Source organism: Grammomys surdaster, unplaced genomic scaffold, assembly GCF_004785775.1.
Source record: "Grammomys surdaster isolate TR1022 unplaced genomic scaffold, NIH_TR_1.0 126660, whole genome shotgun sequence".
NCBI lineage: Eukaryota > Metazoa > Chordata > Mammalia > Rodentia > Muridae > Grammomys > Grammomys surdaster.
The window spans coordinates 620,228-641,414 of record NW_021621449.1 but is presented as its reverse complement, the minus strand read 5'-3'; the positions used below and the strand labels follow the sequence as shown (position 1 = coordinate 641,414).

Sequence of the window (21,187 nt, the reverse complement as noted above, 5' to 3'; positions counted from 1 at the left end):
CACACAGAAAAAATTATTTAAAATTCTTTTTTTTTTTTTTAAAGATTTATTTATTTATTATATATGAATACACTGTAGCTGTCTTCAGACACACCAGAAGAGGGCATCAGATCTCATTACAGATGGTTGTGAGCCACCATGTGGTTGCTGGGATTTGAACTCAGGACCTCTGGAAGTGCAGTCAGTGCTCTTAACCACTGAGCCATCTCTCCAGCCCCCTATTTAAAATTCTTAATTTCATGAATCACCAACCTCTGTTCAATTTCCTCATGAGAGGACCTTGTACAAACCAAGCACTACTAACTACCACTGAGCTATATCTCAACTGTTCTGCTCAATTTCTAAGACAAGTATTGGCCTCACCTTGCTTAAAGCATACAAATCCAGGATTTTTCTCTCCACCACAGGGATCTTCAATGTAGAGCCTTGAAGTTCCCAAAATTTTGCCAGTTGATCCAAGAAGTCCAATCTTACTCTAGTCATTGCCTAAAATGATTAAAATACAGATATCAAAAAACATAGGGCTGGGGATAAAGCAGGGGGCTGGTGATGATGAATGGTTCTGAGTGTTGAACTCAGTTGGCTGAGTTGTTCGGCTGTTTGAAAAGATTTAATAAACAGTCTTAGCAGGCTTGGACACAAAAACAGCAAAAGAAATGGAGTTTCTACTATGTAAGCACAATCATAACTGTTAATAATGGTAGAGTATATCCAGCTGGAACACTTCAACACCTTACTGACCAACAAAAGCTAAAACCATTTTGCTACCTTTGCTTCCAATCCAGAGAAAAGTATCCTTGCCTAAATTACCCCTACCTCAACTCCATCTTCTACCCCATCATCCTGTCTGTGATGGCTGTCTCTCTTATTCTCACTTTAAGTTATCCTTTTCAATAAAGTTCTTTGCTAGATGTTAAAAGAAAGCCTCAGTTGAGCAGTGATGGCACACACCTATAATCCTAGCACTCTGGAGGCAAAGGAAGGTAAATCTCTGGGTCCAAGTCCAACCCGGTCTGCAGAGTGAGTTTCAGGATAGCCAGGGCTACAAAGAGAAACCCAGTCTCAGTAAAAAACAAAACAAAAAGAAAAGAAAAGAAAAAAAAAAAAGAAAGTTTCTCCTTCCATTTAAGTTCTGCTATGTTCTTCTTGGTTGTTTTTGGTTTTTGACTCTGTATGGGTGTAGTATGCCTACAGATACTGGAAGAGGACATCTGATCCCCCTGGAACTGGAGATTCAGAGGGTAGTCAAACACCATGTAGATGCTGGGATTCCAACTCAGGACCTCTGAAAGAAATGTTGAGTCATCTTTCCAGCCGCTGTAAAGCTATCTTAAATGTAATTCTGTTTCTTTCTAATACTCTCCTACCGGAAGGCACAATCCTGGTCTATAGGTCCTTCTCCTAATAAACTTCATTTCCATAGAGTAATTATTTGCCAGCTTCTCTTCTGAACCAACCACTGTTGCCTCCATTTTTATAGCTAACGATATGAAGATATCATAATGAAATCCGTTGTTTTGTATGATATCTAACATACATATAATTAGGAGAAAAAATTGCAAGTTTGGAGCTGGGCATCATAGCAAGAACCTTTTGTAACCCCAGCATACTCAGGAGGCTGAGACAGAAGAACTGCCATGAGTTCAAAGCTAGCCTGGGCTACATAGTAAATTCTAGACCAGACCACTTATTAGCTACAAAGAAAGACTGTCTCAAGTAGATGGGAGGGTGGAAGAGGGCTGGGGAAATAGCTCAGCTGGTGGAGCACGTGCCTAGCTTCCTGAACTCAGAATTCTAGCCCCAGCATCATATAAACTGGGCATGATGGTGCACACCTGTGACTCCAACACACAGGAGGTAGAAGCAGGAAGATTTAGGGGGTCCAAGTAGTCATGGACTATACATCAAGCTAACTGACATCTTGGGCCACCTAAGACTCTGCTTTTAAAAAATGAAGGAAGCGGGGCTGGAGAGATGGCTCAGTGGTTAAGAGCACTGACTGCACTTCCAGAGGTCCTGAGTTCAAATCCCAGCAACCACATGGTGGCTCACAACCATCTGTAATGAGATCTGATGCCCTCTTCTGGTGTGTCTGAAGACAGCTACAGTGTATTCATATATAATAAATAAATAAATCTTTAAAAAAAAAAATGAAGGAAGGAAAGAAGAAAGGGAGGGAGGAAGGGATTTCCACATTTCTAAAGGTAAGCACTAGAATTTCCACTAAGAAAATATGTTAAAAAATAGTTTTCTATTATCCCATTAAGTGAAGAAGCAAAGAAAAAAAAATGTAGTAACTACTTCAAACAGTCTTAAAAGACACCTTTCTCAAATATCAAGTAACTATTATTCATTAACTCTCATTTAACACAAACTCTGGGTCCTGGTACGTAAGCTTTTCAATGTTCTCTATCTAAAATCCTAAGATTTTAATAATAAAAGTAAATTAAGTTTTGGCAAAAAATAAAATCCTAAGGTAAGCCATCAGGAGGCTGGAGCTATATAAAGCCACAGCAGAGCATTTGCTTAGTCTGTGTGAAGCTCTGAGTCCCAAACACCATCACCTCTAGGGAAAAAAAACAAAACAGAAAGCAGAAATGCTGGTCTAATACTCACCTCAAGTTCATTCAGGCGCTGGACTCTGGGAGTGAAACGGAAGGTTTTTACTTCACAGGCAAATGGAGGTTGCCAATCCTAAATAGAAAGAATTATTCTGGTCATTTAGCATGTAGCTGTAACAAATCATAGTGACAATACAATAGCATATGCAAGTCTTCACTATAGAGACAAAAAAATGCAATGTTCTTATAGTTTCCATTTTAATATTACTTGGAAAAACAATTCTCAAGTCTCACCATCCCACAATATAAAACTATACTCCCCAAGGTTATCCAGGAAGAATACAATGAGCTTGTCAAATGCAAAACAGTGTCCAATAAACACACAAGTTTACCAAGTAAAACTTTAAAAAAAAAAATCCACTGACTGAGTACTCCCTAAATAGAGGCAGGAGACTAAGGGTTCCAAATCAGTCTAGACTAGACAGCTTGACCATCTTACCAACAAGGACAAAACATCAGAGTGCTTGCTAGGAAAGAAAACCATACTGCAGAACGTCTGCAGCCACATATTGGTTCTACTTTAACAGGGATCGCATCTAAAAACATCCAGGTGACCCTGGTGCTGATTTTTCAGCAACATTTGGACAAGGTTTTTCTCCCATGTTACTGAGGATGGAGGCCTGGGCCCTGCAGCACTCTCCCACACCAACAACATTATTTGGAAAGCACCTATTAAAAAAAAAAAAAAACCCTTTTGACCTTGAGCATATCACTTAACCTCCTAGGGAATTAATTCCACTCATTACGGGGTATCATTTGCTTTTCTAACCTTAAAAAGTGAGGGTAATTAACCAATTTATAGGCAAACTTGATTATTTATATTACAGTTCGGGAATCTTTGTCCCTTACATTCTTATATCTAGAGATTTCAACAGTTTCTTCCATCCCTATTTATTGGCCAACTCTTTCTAAACATCAACATTTTTAAAAATAACTAATTAATCCTCTTTATCTTCCTCTAGGATGCCTTTCTTGTTGCAGTAATAATTAGCGTGGGGGTTCTAGCCTAAGTGACACCACCCTGGAGACAACCTGACTTCGGATTACATTTTCAGAAACCTGACTAGTGGCCTGCGAAGGTTTGATAAACTGAGCATTAGCAGGCTTGGACACAGAAACAGTCCCCAGAAGTGCGTTTTTTAAAAACTACGCAAACAGAAAGATTATGCATGAGCGAACGACAAGAAACTTCAAACGGCTTTCCCTAGGAAGGGCCTGAAGCCTTTCGTTATCCTTTCCTCCAATCCTCACGACAATATCCGTGCCTAAATCAATTCCGGAAGGAAAAGGTCCCAGAGATAACTCTTTCTTTTGACGGTACACCTGAGAGCTGGTGGGATGGCTCAGTCGTAAGGCCCAAGCCTGACAATCTGAGGTGGAGCCCTGAGACCCACAACCCACAACGCAGGAGAGAATCGACTCCGACAAAATGTCCTCTGACCTCTCCGCGAGCGCACACACGGACACAATAAAATAGAAATGTGAAAGTGGACGTGAAACTGGGTTCAGAAACCAGGGCAAAACAGCCTCAAAAGTAGCCTCGGGATGGCAAGAGATGAGGGAGGGCCCCACGAGAGCACAGAAGAACCGAAACAGGAGAGTTTGAGCAAGAGTAACGACCCTCCCGGCCGCCCCAACACGCCCCCCCACCCCCGCCCTCAGGCTCCGCTACCTTGGGTGGACGGATTTTGCAGATGCCAGTTTTCTCAGCCAAAGGCCGGATGCGACCGATAAAACCTAGCGGGTCTGTGAACTCCTCCCAACTGGGCTCAAAGACCGGGCACTCGGGCGGCGGCACGAACTCCGCCGCGTAGCCCCCCGGGCCCACGCCCGCCATGGTAAAAGCCAGGGGGGCCCTGAGGTGCACAAGCGGGGAAAGGCTGGCTGACGGCCACCAAGCCCTCTCACGTTCCCTCACAGGAGCCGCAGCGCATCTTCTTAGGAGAGAACTAGTCCTCACAGAAGACGCAGAAGCGCTTCCTCCGGTCGTTTGTTATTGTTTCCTTCAGGGCTTTTCCTCTCAGGGACAGGACGCTTCCGGAAGTTAACGTACTGCTAAATCCGTCCGCCACGGCAGGAAACAAAATCCCACCGTCGCCACGTCTAGTCCGGTCTTGTCTCCGTCCTCCCTTCCATGACAGCCGGCGTGCCCCTTTTCCTCAGCTTGCCCGTCAAAGTTCTGCGCTCTCCGTCAACTCCGGGTGCGTGGTCCCTGAAGGCTCCGCGACCTCTCCTCGAGGAGAGGCGAGGGAGAAGCAATCCCGCAAGGTGGAACGCGCTCTTCCGGCGCGCGGAGGAATGTGTAATGCCTCAGAGAGCAAAGGGACTGCTTCCGGTGAGGTGGTTCCTGTTCCTCTTTGTGTGGTGGGGACACGAAAACAAGGTGGCTCCCCCTGTAGCTGGTCTACCTTGTTTGTCCTCCGAGACCTGTTCAGACACTATTGTCTACTTTTGGACAAGTAACTAACCCTTGGTAGACTTTCCGTGTCTCTGTTTTCTTCTTTCAAATGCTAGTCCTGTACGAATAACTTCATTCGGTCGCTTTCATACGGGTCTCTGGCTTCTCTGTGACCAATTGGTTTCAGCCCTATTCCGTCATTACATGGGCCGGCCTTAACCACCAGCTGCGAATTGCTTGTTTCCTCACCACACAGGGAGCTATCTAGCTCCTGGCCTTGCTTTCTAGCTGTTGGCAGTCATTCCGAAACCTTATTGGAGAAGTAAGCAGGACCTGAAACCCCCTGCCTTTTTTTTTTTTAACCCCTTTTTCAGTTTGCGATGAAACCGGCCACCTTGTCAGAAACCTCTACGTGTAAGGCCGGTTGCTCACGCATAAAGTTCCAATCAGCAAGGGCTGTTAAGAAAAAAAAAAAAAAAGTCCACGTTTCTGGTATACGCTCCTTAAATTCAATTCCTATATGCGTTTAAGCCTGACTCTACAAGGTCGAAGGCAAGAACGGGTTCCAAAAGTTATCCTGTGCCCTCCACATCCATACGCCCACAAGTAATGATAGACGGTTTAGGGGCAGTCCGAGCTGCGTATGAATTTGAGGCCTGATTAGGCTACAGGAGGCCTTGTCTAAAATAAAGAAAATCCCTCTGTGGTGGCACAGGACTGTAACTCAATTCTGGGGAAGGAGATGTAGAAGGAGCACCATAAGGTCTACCTGGGATGCATAATCGAGTTCCAGAACAGTCAAGAATACATGGTAAAGGCCAGAACAGTGGAACTTGCCACCAAAGCTGGAACCTGAGTTTGATTCTGGAACCAACATGGTTAAAGGAGAGAATTCCTGAAAGATGTCATCAGACCGTCACACGGGTCGCACACATACGTATACATAGTCACACATTAAGTAAACAAAAGGGGTAGGGGAGACTACGAGATAAAACCCTGTCGTCCCCCCCCCGCCCAAAAAAAAGGTTCTATTCTGTTAGTCAAAAAAATGGCCCGAGATCAGGAATGCAAGGAAATGAACTCAGGCTAGTTTGTTCAGTTACTTTCTGTACTAACAATTGAACCCCCAAGTCCTTGAACGTATTAGGCAAATGTGCTCCAATCTAGTCTCCATTTCTTGCTTAAAGGGAAAAAAAAGTGCTATAAAAAGAAAGAAAAATGGACACAGGAAGATATGATGAATTATATACAATTACTAAAATAATTTATAATAAGACTTAGGTCGTTTAGTACTTAATCTGAAAATAAACAAACTGCACATAAAAAGAGAAATAGTAAAATTCAAAAGACTTTTTTTTATTAATCTTGTGTTTGTTTTTCATGTCTGTTTGTTTTTCCAGACAGAGTTTCTCTATATAGCCTTGGCTGTCCTAGAACTCTTTTCGTAGATCAGACTGGCTTCAAACACACAAAGATCCACCTGTCTCTGCCTTCCAAGTGCTGGTATCAAAGGTATGCACTACTATTGCCTGACATACTTAAAATTTTAAAACTCATCAAAATAATTTTTTATTACATATGCAATCAAAATATAGTGTTATTTGGCTGGGGATTAAAGCGCTAGGTTTGATCCCTAACACCACATAAACCACGTGTAAGAGAGTGAACCTGCAAACCCAGCACTTAGGGGATGGAGACAGAAGGATCACAATTCCAAGATCACCCTCAGCTATCTGTGTCAAGGCTTCCCTGGGATAAAAAAATGACAACAAAAAAAGCAATTTTTGAGGAAAAAAATAATTCATTTCACGTAAATTGAGGAAAAATACATTCCAAGTACCACATATTTATCTGTAATTTATCAGTGTTAGAGCAGAAATTAATACCTATATCTGGTAATTATTTGGCAAGGCTATGAAATATGGCCTCTGATATGTTTCATTTTACTTTTGAGCCAAGGTGTCTCTATGTTTCATCTAGGTTATTATTGTACTGGACACAAATGATCTTCCTGTCTAGGCCTCTCCGGTATCTGGAACTACAAGTATATACCACTTCTAAATTTATTTTTTAATATCACAAAATCTCACACCAGAGTAACAAGAGTGAGCAAATCTCATTGAATGAAAAAGGTTAAAAAATAGTGAATTTCTAGAGGAATGCCTTTTAGTTTTAACAGTAGCAGGGTTGTTTTATTTTGCAATACTAGGGTTGAACCCAGGGCTTCACCTGTAGATACTGCCCCTGAGCAGGGAATAGAATGCTGTGTGTAGGTATAGAGTTTCGTGGCACAGAGCACATGTAGAATTCACAGGAACACCTGCTGGAGTCAGTCCTCTCTTTTTGCCATGTGGGCTCCAGCAATTGATTCATCAGGCTTGTCAGCAAGTGCCTTCATTGGCTAAGCCATCTCAGCAGCCCCTTATCCTTTGCTATAAACTTTACTTTTAATACAGGGTCTCACTAAGTTGCCCTGTGTGCTATCTTTAAACTGAATTCTCCTTCCTTAGTTTCCATACCAGGTTTGTCCTCAAACATTTTGTTAACAGCCCATTGTAGCTGGGTGGTGGAGGCCTTTAATATACCAGCACTTAGAAGGCAGAGGCAGGCAGATATCTGAGCACATTGGCAGTCTAGTCTACAGAGTGAGTTCCAGGACAGCAGGCTACATAGAGAAACACTGTAAAACAAACAAACAAACAAACAAAAAGCCCATAATAAGGGATAGAGAAATGGCTCTATCCCCTCACCGGTCAGTAGCACTTTCTGCTCTTTCAGAAGACCTGAGTTCAGATCACATCAATCACGTTGAGTGGCTCACAACTGTCTGTAACCACAGTGCCAGGAGATCTAATGCTCAATTTAAACTTGTGATGGCACATACACATGTAGCATATGCACACATATATACATTTTTAAAGATCTCACTGTAGTTTAGCCAGACCTGGTAATCTGACCTCACTGTACTTCAGCCAGACCTGGTAATCTGGCATTCAGACTCATCCTCTGCTACATACTAAACACAAGATCAGCTTGGGCTACATGAAATCTTGTCTCAAGTCAAAATAACATGAATACATTTAAAAATTATTGACAGATCCAAAAATTTTTACTTACATAGATTGCACATATGGATATTTGTATTTTCCATATAGTAGCAATTAAAGCTAACAAACTTGGCATGGCAGACTATCCCATAATTCCAGCAGAGCAACACCTAAGATATGAGAATCAAGGGTTCAAGACCAGCTTGGAATACACAGTTTAAGGTTCCTCTTCCTCCTTTTTAAAAATTGGAAATGTATAGGAATGGGAGAGTCATGCTTTTTAAATTAGTAATTATGCTATACTTTACACCATAATACTAGCGTTTTAGATTTATCTTATGTTTATGAGTGTTTTGTCTGCATGTATGTATGTGCCTAGTGCCCAAGGAGGCAGGAAGACCAGAACTTGTCTACAGGCAAGAGATTGCATATTCAAATGCTATGTCAGCCAGTCTCATTTAAACATCAGGAGGATAGATGAGGAGCTGAGAGTGGTGGCTCGTGACTTAAACCCAACACTAGTCAGGAAACGCTGTCTCAGTAACAAAGGAGGATATATGAAAGGATTAATTCTGCAATGTATAGTATCATTGCCTTAAACTTTGGAAAGCTTGAAAATTGAAGCTTTCATGCCTACATCAACTTCAGTGGCTCACTGATAAGTGTACACAATTTTTTTCAACTTGCTATTTCAAATAACATTGATTTTCCTATTAACATCATAGGAAATGAGAAGAAGAACCTTTATAGTTTTTCCTTCTTTGTTATTCTGTTGTGGTTAGTCCCTGGGAAATTCCTGGAGTCAGGCTTAGGTGGGGAGTATAGTTCAGTTGTAGAATACTTGTTTACCATTAAGTAACCATGATTCCTGAAGCCTGAGTTCAGTCCCAGGTTGTATCCAACGAATGAGCAAACAAGCAAATAGCCATTAAAATGTGTTTTGGGTCAGGATTGATGGGTTATACCTTTTTGTTTGTTTGTCTGTTTTGTTTGTTGTTTGTTTAAAGGTTTCTCTGTGTAGTCCTGCCCTAGAACTTGCTGTGTAGACCAGGCTGGCCACCTCTGCCTCCCATACACTGGGCTTATGCCTTGAGTCCCAGAATTTGAGACACAGATGCAAGAGGATCTCTGTGAGTTCCAGGCTAGCCTGCTCTACATAGCAAGATCCAAGCTAACCTGGATATTTTTGAGTCAGGGCCTTAGGTAACACATGCTTCTAAATTGCTATTTGGCCTGGAGTGACCTTAAACTTCCCATCATTTTTACTACCCTTCCCATGTATTGAAATCACAGGCTTGTACGACTCCGTAGGATTTGTGGAACTTTTCTTAGACTCACTTGGAACAAACTAAAGGCTCACTTGAAACAAATGACAATGTGTACAAGATACTCTGGGGGGGGGGGGGGTCCTGTCATCTGCTCGTGATTATGTATGTCATTTGTGCAACAGATTTCATTAAAGGAAAATAGTTACATCAGTTCATACTGAGTTGTCAAAATGGGTGAGTTTCAACAGTCAAGGGATACTTACCTCCCCCACCCCACTCTAGCCCCCCCCTTCTGTCTTTGCGCAAGGACGTGTGCAGAAGAGAAACTACACTTCCCAGGAACCTCTGCCGGCGAGGCGCAAGGCAAGATGGGAAGTGCTGGTGAACAACCGTCCTATTGGTGTGCAATCTAAAAGGCCGCCTAAGCTCGTGAGCGATTGGTAGGATTTTGTAATCACTCGCTGATTTGAGTTGTTTTTCGGTTGCGTTGTCGGACAGCTGGGCTTAGCACTTGGTGAGTGTGGATTTCGGGGAAATGGTAAAAGGTTTTAGGACAGAGATTGGGAAGTAAATCTGGTGGGATAAAAACCTTCGTAATCAGTGCGGAAGGACGCTACAGAGGACTAAACCTGGGGCCCTTAGGAGATTTAGGGACCAGTCAAGGAAAGATTGTCTGCAAAAAGAGAAGTTTCCGGGACGCGGAGAGCTGTAAGAATGACTGCGCTAAAATCTGTTCAAGAACTTTGTGAACTTGCAATAGGATCCAAACGTCCTGGAGATAGACGGAATTCCGGTCCTCTCTTCCTCCCGCTTTCCTAAGCTTCAAGTTCCTCGTTTGTAAAATAAGGGATAATAAAAATACTTAAGAAAGTGGTTATGTATGCAGGTAAACACGACATTTTAGGGACGGAATTGTAACCAATGTGTAGAGTATTTATTTGCTTAGCATGCCCATGGCCTAGAATTCGATCTCTTACACGTACAAAACAGAAACCCATTACCTTTTATATACACAGAGGCATTCCTGCCTTGGAAGGTAGTATTTAATTAATTTTTTAAAATTTATATGAGTATACTACCACTGTCTCAGACACACACTGGAAGAGTGCATCGGAACCCATTACATTACATTATCATGGTTGTGAGCCACCATGTGGTTGCTGGGAACTGAACTCAGGACCTCTGGCAGAGCAGTCAGTGAACTTAACCGCTGAGCCAACTCTCCAGCCCAGAAGGTAGTATTAAGATGGCTTCTGTCTGCCTGGAAGATTGGTTATCGAGGTAAAACAGCAAATACAGTCCCTTTCCGGTGGGGGGAATTTATTTATTTATTTATTTATTTTTTTTTTTTTTTTTTTTTGTTTTTTGTTTTTTGTTTTTTGAGACAGGGTTTCTCTGTATAGCTCTGGCTGTCCTGGAACTCACTCTGTAGACCAGGCTGGCCTCGAACTCTCGAACTCAGAAATCCGCCTGCCTCTGCCTCCCAAGTGCTGGGATTAAAGGCGTGCGCCACCACCGCCCGGCTATTTATTTATTTATTTATTTATTGTTTTTGTTTTTTGAGGGTTTCTCTGTATAGCCCTGGCTGTCCTGAAACTCACTCCGTAGACCAGACTGGCCTCAAGCTCAGAAATCCTGCCTCTGCCTCCCAAGTACTGGGATTAAAGGCATGCGCCACCACTTTTTTTTTTTTTTTAATTATTCGTTTTGCTTTTTGAGGTGGGAATCTTACTCTGCAGCCTAAGTGGGTTTGCAATTCACTGCATGTACCAGACTGGTCTCTTGGCAGTATGGTCACCCAGCCATCCAAGTGCTTGCTGGGAGTACAAGTGCTCAATCATTTTGTGGTGTTTATTGTTGTTTATTTGAGACAAGACCTCGCTCTGTTCCAGGCAGACCTTAACTCTGTACCCTAGGCTGCCCTCAATTTTGGGTGATCTGCCCAGTGCTAGTTTTTACTGACAGAAGCCACCACAATTGGCTTTCTAGATCGTTTTGAATGGAAAAACTCAAGAAAGAGATGAAGGAAATAGAATTTAAGATGAATTTTACATGCAGAATAGACTTGATTAAGTGAATTTACTAGAGTTGTAGAAGGAGTCCTTATTAAACTGCCAGGAAGCTCATGAACAAAGGCATAGAACCAAGAACATTATGTGTCTGGCATGGTGTATACGCTTTTAATCCCAGTGCTCACGAGGCAGAGGCAGGCAATCTCTGTAAGTTCTAGACCAGCCTGGTTTGCATAGTTCCCGGCCAACCAGAAATGCATAGTGCGATCCTGTCTCGAAAACAAGCAAAAAGGAAGATTTTATAGAAACAGGGTGTGTTTGGGGAAAGACATAAATATAAGTCAGGGGAGAGAGGCTAGGTTCTAGACTAGAAAGTTCTGAATTCTAGACTTTATTTAATGTCACTGTCTGTAAGTAGCCACTGATCATTTTATAATTGTTTTTGTTTTTGTTGGTGGTGTTTTTTTTTGTTTTTTGTTTTTTGTTTTTTGTTTTTTTTTGAACAAGGTATCTGTCACCGTGTAACTCTGGTTGTCCTGGAACTCAGGCTGGGTAGGAGACTCAAGATAGGAGACTCAAGAAAAGGACTGGCCTAACCTTTCTCTTAAAAAAAAATCATTACACAGTGGCTGGAGAGAAGGCTCAGTGCTTAAGAACACTGGCAGCTCTTCCAAGGGACCTGGGTTTGAGTCCCAGCACCCACATGGCAGCTCACAATAGGCATGCGTCTAGTGCACAGACACACATGCAGGGAAAACACCCATACACATATATTCTTAAAAATTATTACAGCCAACTATAAAAACAGTATAAGATGGCTCAGTAGGCTGAGGTGTTGCCAAGCCTGACAACTTGAGGTTGACCCTCCTGGAGATTCCACGGAGTAGGGAGAGAAAGCTGACTCTTTAGACACACACACATACACACACACACATTTTTTTGAATCAAAAACCAAGATGATCTTTCCTAGTTAGATATTGTCAGTTGAGATGGCGATTATAACCTTACAGAATTTTTTCTTTTGCTATTTAAAATATACATATGATTATTTATTTATTTATATGAGTACACTGCAGCTGTCTTCAAACACACCAGAAGAGAGCATTGACTCCCATTATAGATGGTTGTGAACCACCATGTGGTTGCTGGGAATTGAACTCAAGACCTCTGGCAAAGCAGTCAGTGCTCTTAACTGCTGAGCCAACTCTCCAGCCCAAATATATATTTTATAATTTTTTGTTTTGTTTTTCTGGCACTAGGGGATTAGAACCCAGGGCTTCACATATCCTAGGTGATCTTTGGCAAAGATAAAAAGAGTAGAAAAAGCAAGTCAAATAAAGTATTTTTGGCTCTCTGTTCATTCTAAATTTGGCATGATAGCCTACCTTAATTTCCATGGACTATGTTGCTTATTTTAAGAAGTTTGTTTTTTAATTTATCATTGTGTTTATGTGTGTATATGTAGAGGTCAGAGAACAACTCTGTGTGGGTTCCAGGGATTGTACTCAGGTTGCCCGGCTTGCTAAGCCGTCCCTGCAGCCCCTGTTTTGGTGATTAGAAACTGGGTGGATATAGTGATAGAAGCCTGTAGTCACTGCAGGCAGGCTGAGTGAGACTGGCCAGTTCCAGTTCCAGTTTCTACAGAGGAAGATCCTGTAACACAGACAGTTTGAGTGAGCTTGAGTGTACTAGGCATGGCACTTTGAAGTTGGAGGCAGGAGGATCAGAAGTACAGTGCAGTTTAAGCAACATAGTGAATTTGAAAGCAACCTGGACTACATAAGATCCTGTTAGGGTATGGGTGGGGAGGACTGGGGCTATAGCAAAGTCGTTTGCTCAGTGTACACAAAACACTGAAGCTAATCCAAAGAACTACACAAATTGTGTTTGGTGCCACATGCACTCTGGGTTAGAGGCAGAAGGATCACAGGTTCAGAGTCATTCTCATACATAGAGAATTTAAGGCCATAAAACCTTGGTTCCTTTTCCTTTACATGAAACCTTGTCCAAAACAAACACCCAGGTGGGATGTGGTTCAAGGCCAGCCTGGTTTACAGAGTTACTTTTAGGTCAAGGCTACACAAAAAGAAACCCTGTCTCAGAAAAACATAAAACCAAAAAACGTATTAAGGGATGTAGCTCAGTGGTAACTGTTTGCCTCATAACATAAAAATAAGATAAATCTTTCCCCCTCCAAAAAAAAAAAGTTTTTCTGTACTACAAGTTGGATAAGCGATGAAGAAACACCCAGTGTTGGTCTAAATGCCACACTTTCTTCAGGAGTCAAGTATGGTAACTTCTCTATAGCCTATATTTATTTACTTATTTTAACTCTTCCTGGCCCTTATCGTCATTTTGTGTATTTGCTAGGTGTGACTAAGACAGAATGAACTTTACTCCGACACATACACCTGTCTGCAGAAAGTAAGATATTTGCTTATTTATGAGTTATTAATTAATCAGCACTTCTGTAGGTTTTATCCAGTCAGTATAGGAGCTAAAGGGACAGCATATTTTCTAAATATCAATTTCAATTCTTATTCAGAATCTAGTTGTTTTGTTTGTTTATTTGTTTGTTTGTTTTTTGTGGAGGTGGTGTGTATGTGTTTTGGCTTTGTTTTTTTCAAGACATTTTCTCTGTGTAGCCCTAACAGTCTGACAGTTCTGGAACTTACTCTGTAGACCAGGCTGGCCTCAAGATATCTATCCACCTGCCACTGCTCCCGAGTGCTTGGGTTAAAGGTATATGCCACCACCACCTGGCTCAGAATCTAGATCTTAAAATAGCTTACCAATGGTGGTGGTAAGCATCTTTACTCCCAAGTGGTAGAGGGAAATGGATCTCTAAGTTTGAGGCCAGTCTGTTCAGCATATTGATTTCTAGGACAGCCAGAGCTACATAGAGAGACCTAGTCTCAAACAAAACAAATAAACAAACAAAAAAGTGGCCTCTCTGTGGAGCTACCAAAATTCATTCAGTGTGACTGGAGGGGTCCCAGTGATGGTGGGTCTTGGGTCACAGGGAGGAACCAATAAGAAAATATGAGATGGATTTACCACAGAGCCTTCATTCCTCACAGCCGAAGCTCTCCTCCTGCAGAATATAAGAGTTACTCTTATTTTTTATTTTATGTGCATTGATGTTTTGCTTGCATATATGTCTGTGTGAGGGTTTTGGATCCTAAGAAACTGGAGTTCCAGACAGATATGAGCAGCCATATGGATACTGGGAATAGAGCCTGGGTCCTCTGGAAGAGTAGCCAGTGCTCCCAACCACTGAGCCAGCTCTCAAGTTCTAGCTGCTCTTATATTTATTGGCCTCTTTTTCATTCTGAAAAAAAAAAAATCTTATTTCTATCATGGGCTTTTGTGTAGGATGCTAGGGACGTGTTGTGCTGGGGGCAAGCATCTGCCCTGCTGCTGAGCTACAGGTCTAGCCCCTAAAAGCTGTCAATAACTGAGGAAGTGTGAGGTTTCTGCTCTACTGATGCACTACACCCCTGCTTTATTTACTTTAAGTGTTTATTGCGCACACTTGCTTACTTAGACATGGAGATGTATGTTATCTTCATTCTTTAGCTGTAACTCTGGTAACCTCATGCAGAGTTTCTGCACTCTAATGTCTATTTTCATGGGATAATTTTTTATGTGCATAGATATTTTGCCTGCATGTGTGTTTGTGCACCTCTCGTACAATTGATCCCCTTGGCACTGGAGTTACAGATGATGGTCAGGAGCTGCTATGTGGTTGCTGGGAATTAACCCCGGGTCCTCTGGAAGAGCAGCCAGTGCTCTTGACTGCTGAGCCATTTCTCTAGCCCCATATATTATAAATTTTAGAACACCAAACTGGATTGGTTTTCATATGAGGACTTCTGCACTGTTTCTTTTTTTAAAATTTTTTTGGTTGGTTCTTTTTTAAGGGGGGGTGGTACTCGGTGCTTGGTTTTCCTTTAAGGCAAAGTATATTATGTGTAGCCCTGGCTTGCCTAGAAATTACTACATAGACCAGGTTAGTTTTGACCTCAGATATACATGCCTCACTATTTGTTTTCTAGCTCTTACTGTGTTAGCTTAAGTCTCTTGATTGTTGTTTTATTATTTTAATGATATACTATTGCTGCAGTATGCCTGTGTGCCAGAAGAGAGCATCAGATCCCACTATAGATGATTGTGAGCCTTCCTGTGGTTGGTAGGAATTGAACTCAGTACCTCTGGAAGAGCAGAGGTCTTACTGCTGAGCCATCTCTCCAACCCCCCCAAGTCTCTTGATTATTAAGAACAAAGAAACTAAACTTTCCTTTCCAGTCATTTCTTTTTTACTTTTGCATTCTGGGTTGGCCTAGAACTCAGTATAGCCAAGGATGACCTTGGATTTCTGACCCCACTTCACCTCCTGAGTACTGGGATACTTTTATCATTTATGCCATCTTGTTCTGGTATTTGCAGTTCAGTTTCAGAAGCTAGAGTTTAGCTAGCTTCTGGAGAGATGTTGTTCCCGTTGCTATGGATCTATCTTATACTAGATTTTCTAATGGGTACTATGTTCTTTTTTTTTTTTTTTAAACAAAATCTCAATTATTTAATTTTACCAGTGAAGGCTTGAGAACCAGATGCTGGGGTGAAAGCCTGCTAGCTCAGAGAGGCAGAGAAAGTACACAACTGACATCCCAGAAGCAATCCCCCATCTCACTACATTTCCTTCAAACCAATGTCTCTCTCTTCTACGTCCTGTGTGTCTTTTTATCCATCCTCCTGACTCCCTCTTAGTCTCTGGATTTTTCTTAATAATCCTATGTTCAGTTCCTGTCTACTGGTTGCTTACTCTGCCTCTTGCCTTATGGTTGACTTTATTTAATCCTGTTTATAATATTTAAGCAAAAAGCTCTTGAATTACAGGTATGCTAAGGCTGAGACAGACCACAACTAAAGACAAGTTTTTCCAGTAAATAGCACAGTCTCAGGGTTCACAGTGTGATCAAAGATCCTGCAACAGTACTATGTAGTATCCATTTATATTGTTTTTTAAATGTTCTTTTTAGTCTCGGATGTTAATTTTAGATATTGTTTTAAGTCATTGGTACTTAGAAAACAATTCATAAAAATTTTCACTAACCAGTTGACTCAAACTTTCAATGCATATGAGCACTTAACACCACTGGATTCGGTGACTGATCACTGTAATCCTAACACTTAGAAGATAGATACAGGTCTATCTTTGTGAGTTCAAAGCCAACCTAGTCTACATAGCCAGGTCTAGACCAGCCATGGCTACATAGAAAGACCCTGTATCAAAACAAAACACCTATAACACCTCTTTTATTTAAAAAATTATGTTTTACAAGTGTTCAGAGGACTTACTATATGCTGTCTGATTTCACATAGAATACCAATTGCCTCCAAACGTAGTGCTGGTTCTGGCTTTGCCGATACCAACAGGTGGAAGAAAATGGCAGACTCGGTGGAGTCAACTCCCCTGCCTTCAATCGAGGATCGTCTGGCTGTCCTTTGCCCTTCTCAGGAGCTTCTGGAGTATTATCAGAAGAAGATGGCCAGCTGTGAGGCAGAGAATGAAGACCTGCTGAAGAAGTTAGAGCTCTACAGAGAAGCTTGTGAAGAGCAGGTGAGAGAGAGAGGTGGAGAGAAAGAGAGAGAAGGAGAGAGAGAGAGAGACAGAGAGAGAGAGACAGAGAATGTGAGAATGAATGTGAGAATTCCCATGGACCCTGGAGCCCACTGACCAAGCCTTGATGAACTGCTGTGCTGAACTCTCAGTTTAAGGAGAGACCCTGTCACAAACAATAAGTTGGTGAAGCAATGGAGGAAGGCACCCAGCATCAACTTCTGGGACACACATACACACACACACAAACACACACACACAAACACACACACACACAAGAGAACAGAGGAGGCGTGTGGCATGCATTCTCAGTGCCAATGCTATTGGGTATGAAAGGAAACTTAAGGGCATAGTCATTAATGTTTGAAATTCCTAATCACACAAATCCTGTAGCTTGTCTTTTCATTTTGCCCTCCTTCCCTTCCTTCCCTTCTTTTAGTGGTAGATATCAAACCTAGGGCGAAGCCTGCTTACCTGATGCTCTGTCACTGAGCAACACCCCCATCTCATCCTTTTGCTTTTTAGCTCAAATGTGTGCACAACCTAATATTGCTACTTGAATTCTCTATAGGTGAAACTATCAGTTAGGTATATTCCTACATGAACCTGGAAAAATGTCTTTTATTCTCCTGTATTAATAGTTGACTTGGAGGTTTACTGCTTCCTTCTGCTAACCTAGGCCTAGTCCTGGAAGCTTCTAGCCTCCGTACAATCTAATCTAGGCCTAGAATGTTCTCAGCCTCTGAGGCTTACTGCTGAATAAGCTCACCCTTCCTAGTTCTTTCTGATCTCTGGCTGGCAGCTCAACTCAGCTGTTCTGTCTCAAACTCCTCTCCAAGCTGACTGATTCAACTTGTCTTCTTTCTCTCTACCTCTCCTTAATTGCACTGCTTGGCCTCAAACTAATTCTGGCAATTTGTTCTAATCTTCTAGTTCCTTCTCATTCTCTGGCTCATTTTGTCTTCATCTGTGTCTAGCTTGTTCTCTCTGCAACCTGTCTTTGTAAAATTCTCCAGTAAAACTGCTTCCTCTCCTTTGCTTCACTGCCCCTTAAATGGCTTCCCTTTTCCTCTCTCTCCTTGAGACTTGAGCACACCCTGTTCTGTCACATATTTCTCTGATTCGTCTCTGATCTGTCACTTTGTCTGCCATTCAATCAGACATTTTCAAACACAGCTGCTTCCTTCTACAAACTAACTTTGCCTTCATTGTTGGGGTTAAAGGTGTGTGCTAAGGGCTGAGCCACACCACAACTAGGAACAGTTTTGGTTTGTTTGTTTGTTTGTTTGTTTGTTTGTTTATTTGGTTTTTCGAGACAGGGTTTCTCTGTGTAGCTCTGGCTGTCCTGGAAACCAGGCTGGTCTTGGACTCAGAAATCCGCCTGCCTCTGCCTCCCAAGTGCTGGGATTAAAGGCGTGCGCCACCACTGCCCAGCTTATTTTTTGTTTTTGTTATTAGTAATTAACACAATCTTGGGGTTCACACTTTGATCAAATATTCTGCAACATGAACCAACTTCTCCATATCCACTAAGAGGTTTCCTTTGAGACCTAATATGTTTTCAACTACTCTGTTTTTTTTCCCGCAGCATAAACTTGAGTGGAACTTGCAGCAAAGGGAGGAAGAGATTGCTGAATTGCAGAAAGCCCTAAGTGATATGCAGGTCTGCCTCTTCCAGGAAAGGGAACATGTTTTACGACTCTACTCAGAAAATGACCGACTAAGAATCAGGTACTGTCTCAGTGGTTAAGAGTGTCTACTGCTCTTGCAAGGGACCTGAGTTTAGTTCTCAGCATCCATGTTCAGCAGCTCATAACCACCTTTAACTCCAGCTCCAGGGGATCCAATGTCATGTTCTAACCTCTGAGGACAGTGTAAATATACACACAGAGTCACACATGTATACAAAGCATTAATAAAAATATTTTAGAAAGAAAAGAATCAGGTACCAAATAGAAGGGAAATGTTAAAATGAAAACTCTGAGTTACACTTAAATGATGAAATTTGTCTACAGTCATCCTCCTCTTCATGGGTGGTGGAGGGGATCGAAACTAAGGCATTTGCCTCATTAGTCCATGTACCTGAGACCCAATTAATCTGCTCTAGCAAAAACTCATCTGGCATTGAAACCTCCTTTGGAGTTGTCCAGAATCCATTTGCTTTTGTATAGATTATAGTAATGAATGAAGGGAAGAATTTGTGTGCACTTCCTCCAGGATCTTTTATCCTCTGTCTTTTTGACCAAGTAGGGAAGGCTAGTTTGAGAAGTTTCACATTGGCATACCTCTGAAGAAAAACAAAACAAAACCAACCAAACAAAAAATCCCCAATTCCCTAATTTGGATGTTGTGCCAACTACCAAGTGTGTGCCTCCTAATTAGACATTGGAAACTGGGGAAACTGGGGAAATGAGTCTGAAAATCTAGTAGACTCACTGTGAAGTAGATCTGGGCCAAAATTTGATTACTAGGATGGTCCCCATACACCTGGTGCCATGGTAGTGCTTCCCGTTACCTGGTAACAGCATCTCCTGAGGCCCTGTACCCAGCAGGCCTTGAAATACATGAGTCTTGTATTTTCCCCAGTGTGACAACTAGAAGATACAGTCGTAGACCCTTTAATGAGGCACTTGTGGAAAAACAAGGTCTTGTCCTGAAAGATAAGACTCTTCTGGACAACTTTTAGGAATCATTTCTTTTCTTCTACCATGGGTTTCAGGGAATGAACCAGTGCCAAGTTTTGTACAATGAACACATTAATTCACTGAATCATCTTGCTGGGCACAGATTGTGGAGTTATCTTTATGGCGTTTGTTTGTTTGTTTGTTTGTTTGTTTTGGAGAAGGGTAGCCACCTATTTTTCTTCTTGATTATTCTAATTGTTTAACCCATTCTAATTGTAATACCCATTGATTCCTCCCCTGCTCTGTTCTTAGGAACAGGCTGTTCCATAATCATCTGTGTCATTAGCTCTGAAAAATCCCTGTTCAGAGTTTGCTTCCTAGGACTGTTCCTGTCATTAGCTGTTAGGTTGTGTGCCTTGGGAAACACCTTGGGAAACGAACTGCACTATGGGATTTTCTTCCAGGATGTTTGCTGGGAGTACACTAGCAAGAGAGGGACAAGAGAGATCTGCCTCTGAGGAAACAAGGGGAGACTGGCTGGGCAGATGGAGAACTTTGACTGTGGTTTGGTTACAGCAGATCCCGGTTGATATCACAGGGGCTCTGAAGCTGAATGGCTTTTCAGAGCCATCTGAACTGAGGCAAGGAAAATGGATTTTTATTCCCACTCCCAGCACCACTGAGAAGGCACTGAAGGCAGGCTGTCCCTGAGGAATGGAAGGCATAAGCAGGGAAGCAAGTTTCCTTTCTCTTGAGCAGTTCTCAAGGGAGAGTGGACTGTGAGCCATGTGCAGGCTGTATTTCCTATCAGTGCTAAAAAGGAGACCAACTAATGCACCCTTCTAGAAACAGCTAAGAAATTATTCCCTGGCCCTGTCTCTGAATTCCTGAATTGGAATACTTCATCTTTCACTAGCTGGAGCTGAGGTGTAGATCTTTTTCATTTTGTGGGTATAGTCATTTTTAGACATGAGAAGCTGGGGATATAGCTCAGTTGTAGAATGTTTACATTGGGTGCACGAAGCTCTTGGTTTGTCCCTAGCACTGTGTAAACTGGTTATGGTGGCATAGGCCTGTTATCTCAAAGATAGACAGCACGATCAAGGATCAGAGTTAGCCTCGGCTCTACAACAGGCTCAAGTGTGACCTGGGATATATGAGACTGTCTCAAAAAAAATTTAAAAATCAAGAAATCTGGCCGGGCGGTGGTGGCGCACGCCTTTAATCCCAGCACTTGGGAGGCAGAGGCAGGTGGATTTCTGAGTTCGAGGCCAGCCTGGTCTACAGAGTGAGTTCCAGGATAGCCAGGGCTATACAGGGAAACCCTGTCTCGAAAAACCAAAAAAAAAAAAAAAAAAAAAAAAAAAAAAATCAAGAAATCTTTTGGGGCTGGAGAGATGGCTCAGTGATTAAGGGCATAGACTGCTCTACCAGAGGTCCTGAGTTCAATTCCCAGCAACCACATGGTGGCTCACAACCATTTGTAATGGGATCCGATGCCCTCTTCTGGTGTGTCTGAAGACAGTGACAGTGTTCTTACATACATAAAATAAATAAATCTTTAAAAAAAAAAAAAAAGGAAAGAAATCTTTTG

The 21,187-nt window shown here is 42.0% G+C and overlaps 2 protein-coding genes across 5 annotated transcripts in view; one reads left to right on the top strand and one right to left on the bottom strand.

Moving 5' to 3' along the window:
• The window catches only part of Kdm5a (lysine demethylase 5A), a 69,440-nt gene extending 64,514 nt beyond the window's left edge, over positions 1 to 4,926 (bottom strand). The window contains exons 1-3 of the mRNA XM_028761137.1: positions 4,294 to 4,926; positions 2,617 to 2,694; positions 364 to 486 (exon numbers count right to left, since the gene is read on the bottom strand). Of these exons, the coding sequence (XP_028616970.1) occupies positions 364 to 486; positions 2,617 to 2,694; positions 4,294 to 4,458 (366 nt within the window). The 5' untranslated portion in view covers positions 4,459 to 4,926. The remainder of the gene's footprint in view (positions 1 to 363; positions 487 to 2,616; positions 2,695 to 4,293) is intronic.
• Positions 4,927 to 9,706: 4,780 nt separating this feature from the next.
• Positions 9,707 to 21,187, top strand: part of Ccdc77 (coiled-coil domain containing 77) — a 25,185-nt gene continuing 13,704 nt past the window's right edge. The window contains exons 1-4 of one of the 4 annotated variants that reach the window (XM_028761139.1): positions 9,799 to 9,848; positions 13,717 to 13,770; positions 16,786 to 16,969; positions 18,558 to 18,700. In XM_028761139.1, coding sequence (XP_028616972.1) covers positions 13,733 to 13,770; positions 16,786 to 16,969; positions 18,558 to 18,700 — 365 coding nt within the window. In that variant the 5' untranslated portion in view covers positions 9,799 to 9,848; positions 13,717 to 13,732. Of the gene's footprint in view, positions 9,775 to 9,798; positions 9,849 to 13,716; positions 13,771 to 16,731; positions 16,970 to 18,557; positions 18,701 to 21,187 lie in introns of those variants that run through there. The other 3 variants (XM_028761140.1, XM_028761142.1, XM_028761138.1) reach the window with 3 other exon arrangements.